Raw genomic sequence first — 18831 nt, forward strand, 5'->3', positions numbered from 1 at the left:
GATATAGCTCACTCACGTGGTTTGGAAAACCGTCGGACTTCTCTGATCTAAGAAACGTTGTTTTCTGGGCGGGCCGGAAGGGAAGCTCAGGGCTTCAAAAATCGTCTAGTTCCTCTTTCTTTCTCTTCTCACCCACCACCCGCCATCTTCAAGTTCAGGAACTACTTATGATCGTTTCTACCGCTTCTCTTCTTGCTTTTGCGACGGTAATCGGACAGTTTGGAGGGGTTCAGGCTGCTGCTTTGGAGCCGAGGGCTTGTGTTGTGAGTTCAACTCACCTGCTGGTCTCGATTGGGCGTCTAGGGACTCGATGGAAAGCGTTCTGATCTTTTAGGCTTTATTTGATGCTAGGGGACCATCACCTCCATCTCAACCGTTGCAGCGTAGGTTCCTTCTCTCGTGGGCGACGCGTCTCGCTCTGATTCGACGCTGACGAGCTTGTCCTGTTTCCGAATGAACTCCCCTTTTCTTTCAGTGCGAAGTTGTGTACCACGTTAGTCTTCGACCTTCTTTTCTCGACTTCTCTGTTCTGCCGCCTAACGCTGAGCGTCCGAAACCTTGCTGACCTTCGGATGCTTTGCTTTCGCTCTCGTTGACTTTCCAACACAGCATCAAGTAAGTCGTTATTTCTTCTCGTCTGACCGTTCCAAAGTACGAGTCATAGACTGATCTCTCTCGTGTGTACCTCAGCATCTCCCCCTTCACGGTCCCTGACAAGGTCCGTTCGCTTTGTTTTGGTCGAGCTCGTCTTGCAACAGATGCCTTGATCGCTGACCTCCCCGATCCCCCTCTTCCCCCCTTTTCGCTCCGCTCCTCGTTGCTAGACCATTTTTGACCTCACTGGTCTTCTTACCGGTACCGTCGTCAACTTGCTCGGAAACGGTGCGTCCTGCTTTTTCGCGTTTCTTCGTCTCTGTCTTTCCTCGGTCTCACTTCTTATTCCTCGATGCTCTACCCACGCTCACTTCTGCTCAATCTAGTCAACGTCTGTGGAAAGACTCGTACGTTCACCCTCCTCTTCGCTCGCTCGCTTCACTCCGAGGAAAGCATCGAACTGACCGGACGCGTTTCTCTCTTTTCCGTTTCGCTCAGCTTGGGCCGATGGTCCTTGCTTCTCCATCTCTGGAACCTCTATCACTTTCAATGGAGGAGGATACACCTTCAACGGTCAGCTTCGCGCTCCCTTTCGAGCGGTCGAACTCTCTCGAACTGACTTCGACTCTCCTCGGACGAACAGGAAACGGTGCGAGTTTCTGGGACACCCTCGGATCCAACGTGAGTCTCTCATCTTACATCACACCGCCTAGATCAGCACTGAACGTTTCGGGTCTCGATGCTGCAGGGAGGAGTCGATAAGCCCAAGATGTGTGAGCATAACCTTTCTCAACGCGTCGTTCGTTCTCCTCCTCTTGACTCACCCTCACCCCTCACTTTCTTTCAGTCTCCGTTACCATGAGCGGAACTTTCAAGGACCTCCACGTTGCTAACTCTCCCAGGCACGTCTTTTCGATCGGAAACAAGGCTGCTCTCACCATCAGCAACGTCAACGTCAGTTCCAGTTTCTTCGACGCGTCTCGTATGACTCCTGACTCTTTCCTACCTTTCCTTCCCTTCTCAAGATCGACAACACCGCCGGAAACACTCTCAGTGGAGGAAAGACTCTTGGGCACAACGTTCGTAGACTCTCTCTTTGGGTCTTTCCTCGCATCTCGAGACTGACTCGTCTTTCTTTTCGTTTTGTTCAGACCGACTGCTTCGTGCGTCGATCAGCCTTGTCTCTCAAACCTCCGATAGCTGATCCTAACATTTTACTCTGCAGGACGTCTCGGCCTCGTCCGTTACCATCTCCAAGTGCACCTGCAACAGTGAGTTCTTCCTCGGACTCTCGACTGAATCGAACAAGAAAGCTGATTTCACCTTCGATTTTTCCTCCGCAGACCAAGATGGTGAGTTCTCTTCCATTCCAAGAACCTCGACCTGTTCCAGAGTCTGACCGAACGCCCATTCCATGCTTCTTTCAGACTGCCTCGCCGTGAGTCGATCGCGATCTCGTTTTCAACCCGTCGCTCGTTCCCTCCTTGTTGATATGAGCTCTTCGTCCTTCCCTTCAGATCAACTCGGGATCAAACATCGTCTTCACCGGAAACAAGTGCATCGGAGGTCATGGTATTTCGAGTACGAGCTCAGCTCTTCAGCTCTTTCGTCCATCGAGCCGAATATTCGCTGACCGTCTCTCTCTCGTCCCTCTTTCCCTTTTGCTCCAGTTGGCTCTATCGCCACCGGCAAGGTGGTCTCTACCGTCTCCATCATTGGAAACACCGTTACGGACTCTACCAACGGGCTCCGAATCAAGAGTGCGTTCTCGTTGAGCGGAGACGGAATCCGAGTGACGCGACGGACGGCCTTCGCCCAACTCTCTCTCACTCTTCACCTTTGCTTCTACTTTAGCTGTCTCTGGAGCAACCGGAGCTTCGGTTACCGGAGTTTCCTACACTTCCAACGTCGTCTCTGGCAGTTAGTTCTCCGGTCAGCCTCAGTACGCTATCTTTACTGACCCCCCGCTTTCCCTGCTTCTTCTCGGCTCCGACATTTTTCAGTCTCAGATTACGGAGTGGTCATCCAGCAAGACTATTTAAACGGAGGTCCTACTGGAACCCCTACTAACGGCGTGAGTTTCAAGAGACCTGAAGTGAACTCCCCGTCGCGTCGAAACGGAAATACCGCTGACCTTCTCCCGTTTCCATCGACCCTCTAGGTCACCATCAAGGATATCAACTTCGTCTCTGGGAACACTGTTGGTGGGTCGGAAAAAGCTCGTGGCTTGTCCAGCTCAGACTAATCTCGGTTGTTTCATTCTCCCCCCAGCCGTTGACTCGGGTGCGAAGGAGGTTTACGTCCTGTTCGTCCTCGATTTCCTGCCCTCGCGCCTCCAGAACTGAACTGACTTGAACTGCATTTGATTCCTTTCAGCTGTGGAACCGGATCTTGCACCGGTGTGTCTCTGATTGTCACGCCGCTCTTCTACTCTCGAAACTGACGCGTCGAACTCTTCCCCTCTCCTTCCTGGCTTCCCTACTCGTAGGTACTTGGAACTGGTCCGGTCTCAAGGTTTCTGGAGGTTCCAAAGGATCGATCACTCCCTCGTCCGTTCCCATCACTGGCTTCACTCTTTGAACAAGGAGCAAGACGAGCGACCGCTCTTCTCCCCTCTCCTCCTCCCTCCCTCCATCTCCTTCGATTATTCGACTCCTCGACGACTCTCTTTCACTGTAACGAACATCTTGCTTTGCTTGGGTAGTAGCTAACGATGGTAAATAAGGAAAATACACACTTTGACACGCGTCGCCGTTTCGGAAGCCCGAAGCACTTTCGCTGCCCACCGGCTGAGAAAGAGACGAGGATTTTCTCAGTCCTGGAAAACTTGACGAGCTCAAGCACGAGATATGCAAGGTTTTGAGCGGTCATAAAACTTGAAGAAGAAGGAAAGTCGAGGACAACAAGAGCTCGTAGAAGGACCTCGAAAGTTGACCTGCTTTTGACCTTCAACCACCAGCTAGAATGTCCGCCGAAACCCTTGCTACTCTCGCCGAATCCTCTGCCACCAATCCCCGAGTCTTCTTCGATATCACTATCGGTGGAAAGCCCGCTGGAAAGGTCGTCTTCGAGCTGTATGCATCCGTCGTGCCCAAGACTGTGAGTCGACTCTTCCTTCCCCCCTCCTCCTCTCGTCTTCTCCGGAACCTCTCTCAAGACAGCGCAGCTCACTGACTATACTCTTCTTCGTTCCTCAGGCCGAGAACTTCCGACAGCTTTGCACTGGAGAGGCTGGAAAGACCACCGATGGAAAGCAGGATCTCACTTACAAGGTCAGCTTGACCTTTCCTCCCTCTCTCCCTTTCGTCCCCTCTTACACCCCTGTCCTGAGCTTGAACTGACTCTCTTACACTCCATTGTGCGCTCAGGGATCTATCTTCCATCGATGCATCAAAGGTTTGCATATCCTTCCGTTTTCTCTGCTCGGAATCCATCTTTCCTTCGAGCTTACACCTTCCCTTCCTTCTCCTTTCCTCTTTCGCCAGGATTCATGCTGCAGGGTGGAGATTTCACCCGAGGAAACGGTACTGGAGGTGAGTCTACCACACGGGCTTTGGTTTGGCTGGAGAGAAAGCTGACTACTGTTGGTTCTTGTGGCAGGGGAGAGCATCTACGGAGAGAAGTTCCCTGGTGAGTCGGGTTTTCCGTTCCTTTCTCCTCCTTCCTCCCTTCTCAAAGAGCTCACTCTTGTGTCTTTCTTTCCTTGTATCAGACGAGAACTTCAAGATCAAGCACAGCAAGAAGTCCGTATCATCTCTCTTTCTTCGGGCTGCCGCTCGCGGTCGAGACGCACGAGGCGAAGATGTTGAGCTCGACGTTCCTTCCTTTGAGCTGACCGTCTCGTTCCTCCTCCCTTCACCACTTCTTTCTTTCCTCGCCCCTCGCTGTTTTTCGTCTAGGTTCCTTCTTTCGATGGCCAACGCTGGACCTGGCACCAACGGTTCTCAATTCTTCATCACCACCTCCACTCCTGGTTCGTTCCCTTTCCTTCCCTCGCCCGCTTCCTCTTTCGTCCCATCCTTCGGGCGCATTTCGAACCTAACACCCTTACCTTGCGGTCCCATTCGAAACTCGCGTTGCTTCTAGATCACCTCGACGGAAAGCACGTCGTCTTCGGAGCCGTAAGGTCCAACAAGTCTCTCATCCGACGAATCGAGAACCTCCCTGTTTCCAACGACAAGCCTCTCGAGGAGGTCAAGATCGTCGACTGTGGTGTCTGGGATGGACCTGAGGAGGTTGAGGGCGGAAAGGTTGGAGCTGAGGCTGGGGACGTTTGGGAGGACTGGTGAGTTCAACGCTTCTTCGACCAAGCTGAGCGACGCGCTTTCGACTTGCGTTGAGGAGGAGGATTCAAGAAGCGAAAAGGCTCACCTCTCTTCAATTGATCTGCTCTTGATATCTCAGGCCCGATGATGAGGAGAACGTCAAGTCCGACGAGCCTGAGGTTGCGTTGCAGGTTGCGAACGCGTTGAAAGTGATTGGCACGAACTTCTTCAAGGCTGGAGATTTCGCTACTGCTTTGGAGAAGTACCAGAGTGAGTAGAATGCATTTCCTAGCTACCAAACCACTCCCTTGTCATAATTTTCCTGACTTTCTTCTTCCTTCTCTCTTCGTCGTCTGCGTTCGTTCTCAGAGGCCGTCCGGTACCTCGACGTACACCCTTACCAGGAGACCGCTGTTCTCATTGCCGAGTTCAAGAACCTTCGATTCCCTCTTCTCAACAATGCTGCTTTGTGTGCTTTGAAGTTGCAGCCCAAAGCTGACGCGTGAGTTCATGTTTCGTTGGCGTTTGACCGACGCGACGCTGATTTTCTCCACCGTCTCTCTCTCGTCCATGCAGTGCTCTCGCCGTCAAGCTGACTACTCTGGCCCTCAAGCTATCTCCTATCACCCCCGAAGAGGAAGCCAAGGCTCTTTACCGACGGTAAGTTCCTCGTTCTTGCTTCTCCGCTCCCTTTCACGCGTTCGAGATCTGACCGGCCGTCTCTGCTTCCTTTGTTCTTGCAGAGCTCTCGCCAACGTCGAGCTCAAGTCCGACGATCTCGCCGACGAGGATCTCAAAAAAGCCAAGACTTTGGTCCCCGGAGACGCTGCCATCTCGAATCTTATCGTCAAAGTTGCGAAGAGGAGGTCAGTCTTTCGCGCCCTTCTTCCTCTCGAGTTGGATCGAACGAAGTCAAAGAGAGCTCGTGCTGACTTGAACCTTTCGTTGGTTGGATTCTGCTCGAGCAGGGAGGAGAGGAAGGTCAAGGAGAGGGCCGCCTTTGGAAAGATGTTTGCTTAGACTCGTCGATTAGAATCGGAATCGGATCGTGGATGCATGGCATCTTGCTTACATTTCCAAACTCTCAGTTATAGAGTGTAGTGAAGGAGCTGTCATCTTCGGTGAATCGTCTTTCGGTCGACATGGGCAGGGATTTGGAGGCAACCAGCATCTCGACGCGGCGTCGACTTCGCCTCTTCCTCTGCTCTTGGTAAAAGGAGCTCGACTTCGAAACGTCTTGCATCTTGCGTTCTAATTTGATAGGTACGGCTGAGCTAGCGAGACCAGCGACTAGCGAGCGTGAAAGAACCATAGATCGACGAGTCTAAAAAAGCAAACTCCATGAACAAGAACGAGAGCCGAGAAAACATGCAGCGAAAACGAGAGATGTAGATAGAGAAAAAAGAGTAAAGAGGAAACCCAGAGATAAAGCAACCACGGGTGAGCCCCAAGCGAAACCAACCGAGAAACGAGAGAAGATGCGAAACTAGTGCTTCATCTCTGCGGAAGAAGAAGGGAAGAGGAAAGGAGGGACGAGTCAGTACGAGCTCAACGGAAGGAGAAGTCAGCAGAAAGAGCATCAACTCACTCTTCTGGTTCTCGATATCTGGTGAAAGGAAGGTCGGAAAGGAAAGGACGATTTGAGGTCAGTCGAGGCAAGAGGAGGAGAGGAAAGGGGGGGAGCGACTCACGCTTTCGAAGGTTCTGCTGCTTCTCTCGGAGCGACTGCTTCTTCTTGAGGATGACGTTTCGAGAGTGGACGGCCATCATGAGAGGCTGCGAAGAGGAAGGGTAGTGGAAGAGGAAGGAAGTCAGTTGCAGTCGAGGAGAAGGACGAAGTCGAAGGAGAGGCAACGCGTACCTTGTTTCGCTTCTTCCTGTGAAGATCGAAGAAAAGTTCGAAAGGAAAGCAAGTGCCAAGTCAGTGATTCGGCAACGGTACACAACGTCGGAAGGAGGAAGGATGGAAAGCTCGAACGTACTCCTTGTTCGTACTCGACGAATGGCTCTCCTCCTTCTTCTTTCCCTTCGCACTTCCGAACTTGTCTCGTCCCTCTCGTCCCTTGGCGATGGAAGCCATCCTCTCCTCGTAGTTCTCCTTGACCTTCTTCCTGGGACCCATGATGTCTCCCTCGTTGAGGAATCCGTCGTCGAGGTCGGTGTTGAGGTGCTTCTTGTTGGCCTCGAGAACGGCGAGTTTACGCTTGGCTGCTGATCCTCCTCCGTTGGCGGCAGCTTCGGTAGCGGCGGCGAGTTTGAGAGAGTTGATCAGAGCGAAATCGGCGGGGGTAAGAATCTGTTGGAGAGAAGGAAGAGCGAAGGTCAGAGAGGAAGTCGAGACGCGTCGAAACGGAGGAAACGAAGGATGGGACGAACCTTCTGCTGAGCGAGCAATGAGAACTTGGACTCTCCACCCTCGGTTCCGGCCACACTGGCTCCAACAACGCTCTCGTCCTCGTCCTCCTCGTCTCCAGCCACACTCGTTCCAGCGGCGCTCGAAGCCGTGACGCTCTTCGCCTTCACAGTCGCTCCACCAGCAAGAGCAGCCTCCTCCTGCCTCTTCTTCTTGAGCTCCTTCTTCTTCTGTCTCCTCGACTGCTCCTCCTCGTCGTCGTCACTGTCCGAGATGTCGACCTCGTTCTCAGAGTCCGACTCGACGTTCTGCCATCCAGCCTCCTCGTCCGACTCCTCCTCCTCAGAGTCCTCGTCCCACTCGTCCCATCCTCCGGCGTCAGAACCAGCGTTCGACCCATTGTCCTCGTCCTCTCCGTCGGCCTCCTTCTTGGCGAGATGGTCCTCGAGAAGCTGAAAAGGGGAAGAAAGAGGAAGGAGGAAGTGGTTAGAGGCGCATCGCGTTGAGAAAGAAGCAGAGAGACTTACCGAAAGACCGTCGATACCATCGGGAATCTGCCTGGAGTGTCCGAACTCGGGAACCTGATCGGTGGTGAGACCCATGCTAGCGGCTTTACCCTGTTAAGCGAGAAAAGTATCGAGAGAAAAGGACGAGAGTAAGCACGCGTCTCGACTCGAACGACAGTCCATCCCAACCAGCTGCACCACTTCGACGCCCTCAACGTAAGATAAGAACTCACCCTCTCCCTCCTCTTGAGCAATCCAGGGTTGACCTCCCTGAACAACTGCAGCAGTCCTCTCGACGCCGTAACGACTCCCTTGTCCCTGCTCTTCCTGTACTCGATCAAATCTCCGAGGAGATCCTCCTCCATACACCAAGGTTGCCTCTTGCAGACCTCTCGGATGGCGTTGATACCGGCGGAGACGACCTCGGATCCAACTCCAGGGTGAACGAACTCCTGAGCGAGTTTGCGGACGACCGGGGTGAGGACGTCTGGAGGAGTAAGCTCGTGAACGGATTGAGCGAGGGAGACGAGGATGAGGGTGATTTGGAGTTGATGGTGGGTGAGGTATCTGGAAAGAAGAGAAGAGATGAGGTCAGCGAGTGTTCATCGGCGGCGAGGAGAACGAAGACGCGACGAGGAAGGAAGGGAGAAGACGACTGACTTGATGATGTACGAGTAGAAACCCAAGACGCAGAGCTTGTGAGCTCCCATGACTCGAGAGAGGAGCTGCATGATGAGAACCTTGTGATCGAGGGTGTAGTGCTTGTCTGAGAAGTGGAAGGAGAAGAGAGAAGAAGGTCAGCAAGCCAGATCGACCTCGTGCTCGACGCGTCTGACTTTCGTCGAGGGCGAAGAGGGAGACTCCCGACGTACCATGTCGAGCCAGTCCATCGTACAACTTCTCTCCGAAACTCTGAGGATCGTGCAGCAGCTGAAGGGCAGGGAAGTTGGGAGTGACTCCTCCGGCAGCAGCCTTCTCCTTCCTCTTCTGCGACGCGGTCTTGACGGCCTTGGTCATTTGACGCTCTCGAGTCTTGGACTTCTTGTTGATGGTCATTTGATGCTGGAGCTTTCGGATGTTGGGTCCCTGTAGAAGAGAGGGTCGAGAAGGACGACCGAGAGACGCGTCAGGAAGGGTTGCGAGGTCGAGAGGCAGACGGGCGGAAACGGCAAACGTACCTCCTCCTCCTCATCCGAAGAATCCTCTCCCTCGTTCTCACTTCCAAGGAAGAAGTGGATAGCAGCCGACTGAACCTTGGTGTTGGGGTGGTTGCAAGCCAGAGCGACGATAGCGACGGTTTTGGGATCGTTCCTGTTTGAAACGAGAGCGAGGGAGAGCAGAAAGTCGTTAGCTCTTCCACCTTCTACCGGGCCCGTGAATGATATCACCATCCCGGCCGTCGTAATCTGCTTGAAAACAGGTTCCCAGCAGCACCCTGACTCCAACATCGAGAAACGAAAGAAAAACTCACCAAACTCCCTTCCTCCAAAGCTCCTTCACCAAAACAACAGCCCACATGGCCTCTCCTCCACTCTTGTCCTTCTGCTTATCGCTCTTTCCCTTCCCCTTGACCCTGGTACCCTCGATGTCTCCACCCATGCCTCGCTCGACCATTCCGAAGAGGAGAGCCTGGACCATTCGGTTGAGCTTGTGGTTCTTGGATTTGGCGTTGGCGGTTCGGATATCGGTGAGGATGGTCTTTCGGATGGAGGATCGAAGAATGGAGGAGGTGAGGATAGGAAGGAGAGGGAAGAGGGTTCGGAGGAGCCTGAGGAGAGGAGGGAAGAACGAGGGAGCAGAGAGGAGGAGTAGAGGAGGAGAGAAGGTGAGCTTCGAGCTCAAGAAAGCCGTCGAATGATAAATGAAGCGACAACGTACTCGATCGAAGGGATGACGTCCTTGTTCCTGAGCATGACCAAATTCTGAACGATACTCTTTCGAGTCTCAGGGTTGAGGGTAGCGTGGTGGTCGAGGAGGAGAGTCGAGAGGTGGGAAGGGAACTCTTTGGTCTCCTCGGGGTAGCATTGAGTGACCTGGATATCGAGAAAGAATGTAGAGCATGAATCAGCATCTCAACATCTCGATCATGAGTATCCGGGAGCTTCAAGCACAACAGCAGGAAAGGGAGAGCTCGCGAAAGGAGAGGAAGAAGGACTGACCTGAGCAATGAAACCGAGAACGTCTCTGAACCTCTCTCCCTCCTCGTCGGGGTTCATCTCGAACAACTGTCGCATGGACTCGTAGCTGAAGATGAAAGGAGTTCGCTGGTAAGCTTCAAAGCTCGTAAAAGAAGCTGTGGAAACGAGGCGAGCTCAAGAAAGAAAGGAAGGGGAGGAGGAGGACTGACTGGTTCCATTGCTGAAGGAACTCCTCCTTGTATCCTACGGGATCCCTCTTGATCAAGTTTTGAAGTTGAGGAAGGTTGGAAGTGAGCAGAGCTCCTCTTCCTTGGTGTCGTCCCATTCCGCCCATAGCTGCTAAAGAAGAAGAAGGAGGAGGAGGAGAGTGGTGGTTGAGCTCAAAGGAAGGGCCAGCTTCCAAATTCCTTCTCTGTGGCGTCCTTCGAAAGCGGTGACTTCGCTCTTCCCCTTTTTCTGTCAAAATATCATCGATAATTGGAAGGGATGTATGCGGGCATGTAGATGAGGGTGCTTGGTTTGCTGACGTTTCAAGAAAAAGAGAGAGGCCGAGGGTGCTCGACACTGCTCGAATCGAACTTGAGCCCGTTGACGCGTCGAATCGAGGAGGCCGACCCAGCAGATCTTTGACTGATTCCTTCCTCTCATCGCAGAAGTTCATGGAGACTACGACTGAATGCAATTCCAGTGGCACTGAAAAGTTGTCCCCGGTACGAAAGCTTTCAGGGCACAAGGAAAAAGTTCAGGAGCGTTCCGCGCCCAAAGTTGCATCGACATTGGGTTTCCAAGGACTCTTGGCGACGTCGTCTCGATCAATATGACCGGACCTAGAATATCAAGTTGGAGCGAGGCGTCCTTCCCTTCGCCTTGGGCAGAGAAACGGGATCCGGCGCGTCGACGCGTCCGATTTGAGACCTTCGGATCTAGACCGAGGAAGTTTTTCGATCCCTCGCTGTCACTTCAAACTCACTTCAGTGACCAACCTTCAAGCCGATCCCGCCTGGTTCCTTAGCTTAAAAGCGAAAAGCGGGATGATTGGGAGAGCGAAAAAATGAGAGGAAGAGACTGACCCCCCTCCCTCTCTCTTCCTCCCCCTTCCCTCCAACCACATCAACCCTCGACCTCAAGCCTTCGGGAACTTTACAGGCTCCAATTCTTCAAGCCCAAGCTCAACATGCTTCAACTCATCAACAACCTCGTCGACTCCTTCGTCGTTCGACTCGTCCAACGAGCCAAAGAATCGGCCTTCGGTCCTTCTTTGGGCGCTCTCGCTCGTTCTCGAGGTCAGTGAGCCCTCCTACTTCTATATTCTGTACGATCCTCTTTGGCTGGAATCTTTCGAAGGGGAAGTGAGAACAGAGGGAAAGGAGAGGAGGACATGGGCGCGTCGTGCCTTCTGCTCCCTTCGCCTTGAAGATGATTTTCGTTCTGAGAATTATCGAGACTTGAATCTCTGTCTTCGATCTTCCTATTTTTGCTTCGATCTGTGCATCTCGCATGTTTTCTCGTCGCCTGGGAGACGAAGAAAGCACCGCGGGGTCGTTCGAGCTCACCTCACCTCCCTCCCTCCCTTCCTCTTCTTCCTTCTGACTCTCACCTTCCCGTTTGAACTGACTTCCCCTGTTCTTACTCCCCTTCTACCACTTTGCCTCAGGCCACCTTCTTCGAAACCTCCTCGCTCGCTCAGGGAACTAAGGCATCCATCGCTCACCCCCAACGATCCTCCTCCCTCGACAGCTGAGTCCTCCTTCTTCGACTCCCTTTCCTCCTCGTCCTCTTCGTCTATCAACCCTCTCGAGCATGGAGCGAGCACTATCGAAACCTCCTCGGGCATGGGCATCTCCGGGGTAGCTGGTTTGGACTTGGATGGCTGCGTTTTTGAGGCGTCTAGCGGACCCTTCGAGGTGAGCTCGGTCCCTTCCTTTTGCCTCTCTCCTCCCTTCTTTCTCCTTTGAACTCAAAGCTCACTCTCTGCCTCTTTTCGCTTTTCCTCTTCCCTCAGGCTCTCTCTCTCCATCATCCCTCTCATCCTCCTTGGACATCGAATCTTCCGGCTCCTCAGCATCGTCCTCGTCCTCCTCGTCCAGTGGCAGCCCTCCCTCTCCCTCCTCCCCCGTCCAACTCGAGCTCCCCATCCCCGTCGAAGTCGCCAGCAACACCACAAGCGCCAACATCGAAACGGAGGAGGGATCACTGCCGTCGAACGACCTCGAGGAGAAGGAAACCTTCGTCGTCGTAGCCTCAGGAAACACTCTCGGGCTTGGATTCGGAAACCTCGTCGTTCATCCCGTCTCTCCTCCCATCTCTTCAGTCACCTTCGTGGGGTCCATCGAGCATCACTCCTTCCCGGCCGGACCGAAACATGCTTTTTGATTCGGAGCTAAGGAGCTCAGACTCTCCGTGGCTCTCACAACCGTCAAGGAGGAAGAGGAAGAGCTCGTCGCGTCGTCTCCCATCACCCTCTCTCTCCCTCACACCTCCCCTTCCCCCATCATCAACCGGATGAGGTCCAGCTCTCTCCCCTCCGCTCTCGTCGATCCTATCATCATCCACGACGTCGAGAACTCTTCCCTCTTCATTCAATCTCTCGACCTCCAAACTCCCTCTTTCGACTCCATCAACGTCGTCGTCGCCTGCCCTCCTGTCGACTTTGGGATCATCAACTTCGACGCTTTGGACCTCGCTTCCCTCACTCCCACCGTCATCAAGACCCCCATCAAATTCGCTTGGCTTGACCTCGCCGTCGCCGTCGCCTCCTCCCCCTCTCCTTCAACGGTCTTCCTCTCCCTGTAGTACTTCGACTTCCCCTCTGTCAGAGCGTCCAGCTTCGTTCCCCGTCCCTCCCAAGATCGAGGTCGAGATCTGCTTCAACCTCTCTACTCCCGAGGCGACATCGGTCCTGGAGCAGGTCTCGGAGGAGGAAGAGCTCGAGCTCGAGGAGGAGGAGTCGACCGTCTTCGAACGAGTCGTCGCTCCCGTCCCTCAGCGCTGCTCTCAGCAAGACCCCCTTCTCCGGCTTCCGACCCGTCCTGCTGAGGCAGATGGTTGACGGAGAGTTGTTGTACGTCGGATCGGCTCTTGCGAGGTTCGAGAAGGGGATGGCAAAGGAGATGGGAGGAGGGAGGTGGTGGTGATGAGGTTGCGTCTTCCTTTTGCTCGTTTCCGTTTCTACTTGGACTAGGTCGTCTGGCTAGCTCTCTCTCTATCTCTCGTACCCGTCCTCTCAATCCCTAGTTCCCTCTCGTTTTGTGCCCTTGCTCTGTTCTCGTCGTACCCTCTTCTCTTAATATCTTTCTCGTCGCGTCTCTCTCGTTTTGTTGTTGCTTTCTCGGCAGTCCTCTGCTTACTTGTTCACGACCTGCTTCTCATATATTCTCCGTCCTCGTCCCTGAGACTAATGCCTTCCCAACTTCGAAGACCTGCAACCAGGAGATGGAAGAAGAGACGCGACGACGACCATCGACGCGTCTGAAGACCGACCCTCCCTCCTCTGTTCCCGCTTCCCTCCATCCTTCTCTGCCGTCTCCCGTCCCGCGTATCATCCGGAACCTCTTAAAGCTCAGATGAAACCAGTCTCGTGGGTCTGAGCAAACGGTCCGACACCCCGTCCCCGTTCTCCCAAATCCAGTTCTTCTCCCTTTCCTTCCAAGCCGATGAGATCGTCAAAGTCATCATCGTCGTCAATCCAAGATCATGTCCTTCCGCTTCTGATTTCCGTTCACACGATTCCTCCTCCGTCGGGTCCAGGTCGTGGCCGAACGATGGCTCCGAAGGCGGAGGCTGGGACGCGAGGGAGGTCTGTTGAGGGAGGGAGGAAAGAGCAAAGAAGGAGGAGAAGGATCAGCTTGAGTTGGCGAGAAGAGGGGTGATACGAGGCTTGAGGGGATAGGATGAGGGAGATCAAACCTTTCGATACTGCCTTCGCCTAAAGAGGGGGGTTGAAAACAAAGGGGGAGGGGAAGGAAGGGAGAGAGGGTTCAGCTCGAGCTCGAGCTCAAGAAGACAGCATGCCCCTTCAAAAGCAAGCAGACCCGACTCACCTTGACCAAATTATCCCTCTTCTTCATTTCCGACTGCCTCAACGCCCAGTAATCCCTATGCAGCTCGTAAACTGGATGACTTGGAGGAGGAGGAGCTGCTGGAACTGAAGGAGTCAAGAACGGTGCTGAAGCTGGCTCCTCCTTCTTGTCCTTCTTGTCCTCATCCTTGTCCTTCCCCTTGGACTTCTTCCTCTCGTAGTCTGCGATGACTTTAGCGATTTCCTCCTTGGATGGACCTGAGGAAGCTGGTGAAGGAGGGGCTGAGGGAGGAGTGAGGAGGGTAGCGAAACCACGATCGAGGAGATGGCCAGGACAGACGTAGAGGAAGTCGGTCGTGTTGAAGGCTGGGGAGAGAGAAAGTGAAGGCGTAAGTTGATGAAGAAGAGACGAAGGAAGAGGATGGAGGAGGGAGAGTGGGCGGAGGAGGGGAGGGAAGGAAGATGTCGAGCTCAACGGAAAGAAGGAAGGAGAGATTAGGGACGAACTGCTCAAAACGGTGGTGGATTCCCGGAAGCAAATGAAGCACGGCCGAGCAGTTCCTGGAGAAAAGAGTAGGACATGAGCTAAGAAGTCTCAGAGCTGTAGGCACAGAACGAACCTGCCGTCTGAAAGAAAGAAAGAAGGGAGGGAGGGAGGTCAGCCAAACGAGCTTTCCCATCTTCGCTCTCAACCGACGCCGAACTCACCCTCTGGTAGTATCTATTCGTGACTTTGGGAGCCTCAGGTTTAGGAGGCATATCGAACTATCCTTCCGAGTTGCTAGAGAGGTGATCCTGTAGAGGTTGGTTGGGGGGAAAGAGAACGAGGAGGCGTCGAAATGACGACCTCGAAGGGAAGGCCCCTCTCAGTTTTCCTTTCCAACCTCCAACCACCACAACCTCAGAACAAGCCAACGGTCTCAGCTCTACTCAAGATGGAAGACATCGAAGATGCGTGAGTCTCAACGTTGAACGAGGAGAAGGAAGAGGTAGGGAAAGAGAGAGAGAACGAACGATGGAGCTGACGACCTTTGCTTCCCTCTTTCCCCTTTGCTGTTCTTTCTCTAGAGATCTCACTTCCCTTCTCTCAAACTGGAGCATCATGCCCGAGCCTGATACTGCTACGAGTGAGTACTTTCACTCTTGGATTCGTCGAAGATCTAAGAGCAAATCTGAGGGTACTGGAGATGAGGGAAGATCCACCAACGAGCTGACCTTCCCTCCCTCTCTTCGCTCCTCACTCTTTAGAGATCATCAAACGTGTTCGAGCGATGATTCTCAAACTTCTCCCAGTTCAAGTCGATCTAGAGGTACGTCCCATGTCTTAAACTTGGTACTTGAACGGTTGCAGCAGAGGCTGCGTCTCACGGCTTCCCTCGTTTGCTTCCGATTCGCGAGCTCACATCCACCCCTTCTGCTTCTCCTTCTTCTCCCAGCTCATCTCCGACCCCACTTCCGCCATCATCTCACCAGCTGTCATCAAAGCTTTCGCTCAGGCCGGTGGGGACTTCACCAACGCCATGCCTTTCTGCCTTCTTGCTGCCAGAGCCAGCTTCATCAGAGACGCTCGTCTCTTCCCTCCCGACTATGGTTCGTCTCGTCCTTCCTTCTATCCTCGACTATCTCTCTCCCATTGTTCGTACCCTGATGAAAACCCTTCCTTCTCCTTCTGTACTCGGCTTCAGATGAGAACCTCTGCAGAGCCATGGCCGCCGAAGTCCTCGCTCGAAGGATCGTCCAGGCTCTCCCAGCAGAACGACTCGCCAGCGTCATGTCCACTCGATTCAGGTATCGAGAAGTCGACGGAGACTCCTCTCCTCCTACTTCGGCTCTGGAAACGGCGATCGATCAAAACGCTCTCATTTTCCTCTCGTCGACCGAGGCTCAGCACGTCGTCGATTCACTCTGGGATGGATCGTGGGTTCAAGCCAACAACGAGAGTATGTAAACTCTCACATCGGGGACTGAAACTTTGGGATCCTTTCGTTGGACGAAGGAGGAACGAGGCAGACGAGCAGAGGGAGGTTTCGTCCCCTCGTCGCGTCGAACACGAACTGACTTTTTCCCTTTCTTCTTCCATTAGACGACGACATCGACTACGTCGAGTACGACAAACATCGATTCCACACGTTCTCTGAGCATCTCAACCCTTCTCGACTCGGTGTGCCCAGGTATCAAAACATGGTGAGTGAGAACGCTCCGAGCAAGATCAAAGAGCTCGTACTGATCCCTCCTCTCCGCATCTCCACATTTTCCAGTTCCGACAAGTGACATGGATCATCTTGTGAGTGTTGTTATCCCTTCGTATCTCGCTGGATAGCTTGAAGAGGTGAGCGAACGAAGAAAAGACTTGAACTGACTCGACGCTTCTTCACTTCCTTCCAGCCTCGGTCTCTACTCTCAAGCCGTCGCTTCTCCACTCTACAAGCTCGAAGCCAACCACTCTGTAAGTCTTTTGCTGTACTTCGTTCTGTTTTCGGCCCTTCTGTTCTCGGCCCTTGCAAAGCGGAGCTGACCACCTCCTCCTCCTTTCCTCTCGTTTCGCTCATCCAGTTCGACGGTTGGGAGTGGGCTATGTACATCATCGCCTTAAGCAACATGCTCGAGGAGTTGGTGAAGCTGTTCAAGACCATCGGGCTCGCTTCCAATCTCTACCAAGGTCAGCCTCACTCGTTTCATCCATTTCGTCTCGAAGTCTGACGCGTCGCCGTTCCTCTTTCGTCCCGACAGCCATCGGATTCTGGACTATCGTCAACATCATGACGGACTCTCTCCTCACCAGCGCTTTCGTCCTTCGAGTCATCGGAATCGCAACCTCCAGCGATGTCAGTTTCCTTCACCCTCTTCCTCCTCCGTCCGCCTCAGCCGCTGATCAGCCTTTGTCTGTTTCGGCCTCACAGGAAGCTACTGCGAGATACCGACTTCTCAGTTTCCAGACTCTCTCTCTTGCTGCTCCTCTCTTGTGGATTAAGGTGATCACCGTGTTCGAGGGAATCAAAGTCGTTGGTGAGTCTTTGATGGCCCTAGTCTACCTCTTCACTCTGGCTGACCACTTTTCTCGTTCCACTGTTTGACAGGAACGATGCAAGTTATCGTCTCTCGAATGATTCGAGAATCGCTCGTGTTCTTCATCTTGCTCGGAAGTGAGTCGCGTCTTCGATTCTCTTTCTCTTTCGATGGTCTCTTCGCTGACAATCACTCTTCCGCATTTTACCTTCCCTCAGTCATGGCCGTTGGGTTCATTCAGTCCATGCTCGCTCTCGTACGTGTCTCGACGTATTCTTTGCTCGCCGAAACTACACCGCTGATCTGTTTTCCCGTCCAACTTTCGTCCTTTCATTCCAGGACGCCGCCGACGGAGAAGTGCAGGACTTCTGGCTCATCTTCAACATGCTCATTCAAGCTCTTCTTGGAAGCCCTGACTTTGATTCTCCCAGGACGAAATTCGGACCTCCCTTCGGAATGATGTGGGTTCGGTTCGACTGAGACGCGTCCGTCGAGTCCTTCGACTGACTTTGCTTTCTTTTCCTTCCTTTCGCAGTATCTACTACGCTTGGTCATTCATGGCTCTCATCATTCTACTTAACATCTTGATTGCGTTGTTTAACACTGTGAGTCGAGATCGAAGGTCAGAACCGAAGCGTCGAGCTGACTCGATCCCATCGCTCGCTTTCCTCTTTGCCTTCAGGCGTACTCGGATATCTACGAGGATGCTACGAACCAGTACTTGGCCGCCTACTCGTTCAAGACCATCTCGATGATCAGAGGTAAGTCGATCGAACGAGCCCTTGTTCCTCTCGTTTCTTCCATGCCCACTCCTTTTCTCCCTTCTCTTACCAGCCCCCGACTCCTTCGTCTACCCCGCTCCCTTCAACATCCTCGAGTTCTTCTTCATCGCTCCTTGGGAGTGAGTCTACCTCTTTCCTTGCCTTTCGTGTGCTCTCGCTTCGTCGACTCTTTTGGGCTGACCTCTCTTTCTCTTCCCTCCAGGTTCGTCCTCTCTCGAAAAGCCTACACCAAGCTCAACGTCTGGGTCATGTCCTTCGTGTTCTGCGTCCCCATCGCTGCCATCGCTCTCTTCGAGGCTCATCTTGCTCCTTCTCAGCGATTCAAAGGTGCGTCACGTATCCCTTCCTTCTTCGTTGTGTTCCTTTTTTTCGTCGTCAGGTCTAGCTGACTCGTAAACTTTCCTTCCCGTTCAGACTTTTTCCCCGAAAACAACCCCGAGGTCGACGGAGATTCTGCCGTCGAAAATCCAGAGGTTGAGGATGAATCGGACGGGCACAAGATCTCGACGGTCTCCTTCGCTGAGCTTACCTCGGTCTTCCCTGATACGACGCTTGGATCTCAGGCTGCCATCGTTGCGGAGATCGTGAGTCGGGTTTCGAACGCAAAGAAGCAGGGGAAGACGCGACGAGACTCAACGCTGACTCTTGTCTCTTTCCATCTCTCTCTTCTTCGGTTCCTCGTTCGCAGAGCAAACTCTCGAACCAGCTCAACGCTATCCAGAAGGAGCTCGGGTTGAAGAGCAGGGAGACGGGGAAGAGGGAGCAGGCTCAGGAGGATCACGAGAACGGGGATGGGAAGTGAACGTCAGTGAGCGATGGATGGTTGGGTTGATTGAGTCGAGGCCGGGAGGAGAGAGGCAGAGTGACGACGATATGTAGCTTTCGGATGATCTGCTTGCTCGCTTCGGTTATGCAGTTGGCTTTTGATCTTCTTTGATGACATCTCTGAACGAGAGCGACGTCGAGAGAGGGTAGAGGAAGCGAACTCGACGTACCATCTTGTCGTTCAGTTCAGCTTCGGAGTTTTTGCTTTTCTTTTTCTCCCTCGGAGTGCGAAGAAAGCTCCATCCGTCTATTGAGATCGAGATGGACTCTCGTAAGAAGGGAGACAGGGGAGGAAGACAGGGGGAGACAAACCAAACAGCTCCTTTGTAACAAAGATCAAACAA

The 18831-nt window shown here is 53.3% G+C and overlaps 5 protein-coding genes across 5 annotated transcripts; 3 read left to right on the forward strand and 2 right to left on the reverse strand.

Annotated features, from left to right (window-relative positions):
- The first annotated feature begins 79 nt into the window (after positions 1-79).
- Positions 80-3342, forward strand: BDY24DRAFT_390403 (glycoside hydrolase). The gene is made up of 24 exons (XM_076640651.1): positions 80-263; positions 352-383; positions 476-492; positions 601-603; positions 687-718; positions 825-882; positions 981-1001; positions 1093-1167; positions 1238-1275; positions 1343-1367; positions 1442-1548; positions 1620-1673; positions 1746-1757; positions 1820-1865; positions 1938-1946; positions 2022-2032; positions 2112-2175; positions 2265-2354; positions 2449-2514; positions 2598-2668; positions 2756-2798; positions 2866-2899; positions 2971-2993; positions 3083-3342. The coding sequence occupies exons 1-24, from the start codon at positions 168-170 to the stop codon at positions 3172-3174; spliced, it is 1119 nt and encodes a 372-aa protein (XP_076496197.1). The 5' UTR covers positions 80-167; the 3' UTR covers positions 3175-3342.
- Positions 3343-3540: 198 nt separating this feature from the next.
- Positions 3541-5932, forward strand: BDY24DRAFT_390405 (peptidyl-prolyl cis-trans isomerase). The gene is made up of 13 exons (XM_076640652.1): positions 3541-3693; positions 3792-3866; positions 3963-3990; positions 4080-4127; positions 4195-4224; positions 4307-4337; positions 4494-4567; positions 4681-4879; positions 4999-5129; positions 5229-5361; positions 5436-5519; positions 5603-5725; positions 5828-5932. Exons 1-13 carry the CDS (start codon positions 3559-3561, stop codon positions 5877-5879), a joined length of 1143 nt encoding a protein of 380 aa, XP_076496198.1. The 5' UTR covers positions 3541-3558; the 3' UTR covers positions 5880-5932.
- Positions 5933-6153: 221 nt separating this feature from the next.
- SDA1 (Sda1p) lies at positions 6154-10236 on the reverse strand. The gene is made up of 15 exons (XM_076640653.1): positions 10066-10236; positions 9878-9962; positions 9597-9751; positions 9190-9486; positions 8897-9029; positions 8591-8804; positions 8379-8484; positions 7952-8285; positions 7740-7829; positions 7236-7664; positions 6842-7155; positions 6721-6736; positions 6551-6635; positions 6448-6465; positions 6154-6359 (listed from the first exon to the last, which is right to left on the reverse strand). The coding sequence occupies exons 1-15, from the start codon at positions 10188-10190 to the stop codon at positions 6346-6348; spliced, it is 2415 nt and encodes an 804-aa protein (XP_076496199.1). The 5' UTR covers positions 10191-10236; the 3' UTR covers positions 6154-6345.
- A 2974-nt stretch (positions 10237-13210) lies between these two features.
- BDY24DRAFT_390411 (AAA-ATPase Vps4-associated protein 1-domain-containing protein) lies at positions 13211-14763 on the reverse strand. Its single transcript, XM_076640654.1, has 6 exons — positions 14583-14763; positions 14495-14501; positions 14382-14435; positions 13897-14240; positions 13763-13781; positions 13211-13654 (listed from the first exon to the last, which is right to left on the reverse strand). Exons 1-6 carry the CDS (start codon positions 14631-14633, stop codon positions 13575-13577), a joined length of 555 nt encoding a protein of 184 aa, XP_076496200.1. The 5' UTR covers positions 14634-14763; the 3' UTR covers positions 13211-13574.
- On the forward strand, positions 14764-18748 carry BDY24DRAFT_351851 (calcium activated cation channel). The gene is made up of 20 exons (XM_076637726.1): positions 14764-14829; positions 14943-15001; positions 15123-15184; positions 15311-15464; positions 15560-15814; positions 15958-16058; positions 16133-16158; positions 16260-16320; positions 16428-16533; positions 16605-16699; positions 16775-16880; positions 16952-17017; positions 17099-17136; positions 17220-17341; positions 17416-17485; positions 17563-17641; positions 17715-17781; positions 17865-17989; positions 18077-18246; positions 18351-18748. Exons 1-20 carry the CDS (start codon positions 14810-14812, stop codon positions 18462-18464), a joined length of 1896 nt encoding a protein of 631 aa, XP_076496201.1. The 5' UTR covers positions 14764-14809; the 3' UTR covers positions 18465-18748.
- Positions 18749-18831: the final 83 nt, after the last annotated feature.

This window comes from Mrakia frigida (genome assembly GCF_051309035.1).
Source record: "Mrakia frigida strain ATCC 22029 unplaced genomic scaffold BDY24scaffold_17, whole genome shotgun sequence".
Taxonomy (NCBI): Eukaryota; Fungi; Basidiomycota; class Tremellomycetes; order Cystofilobasidiales; family Mrakiaceae; genus Mrakia; species Mrakia frigida.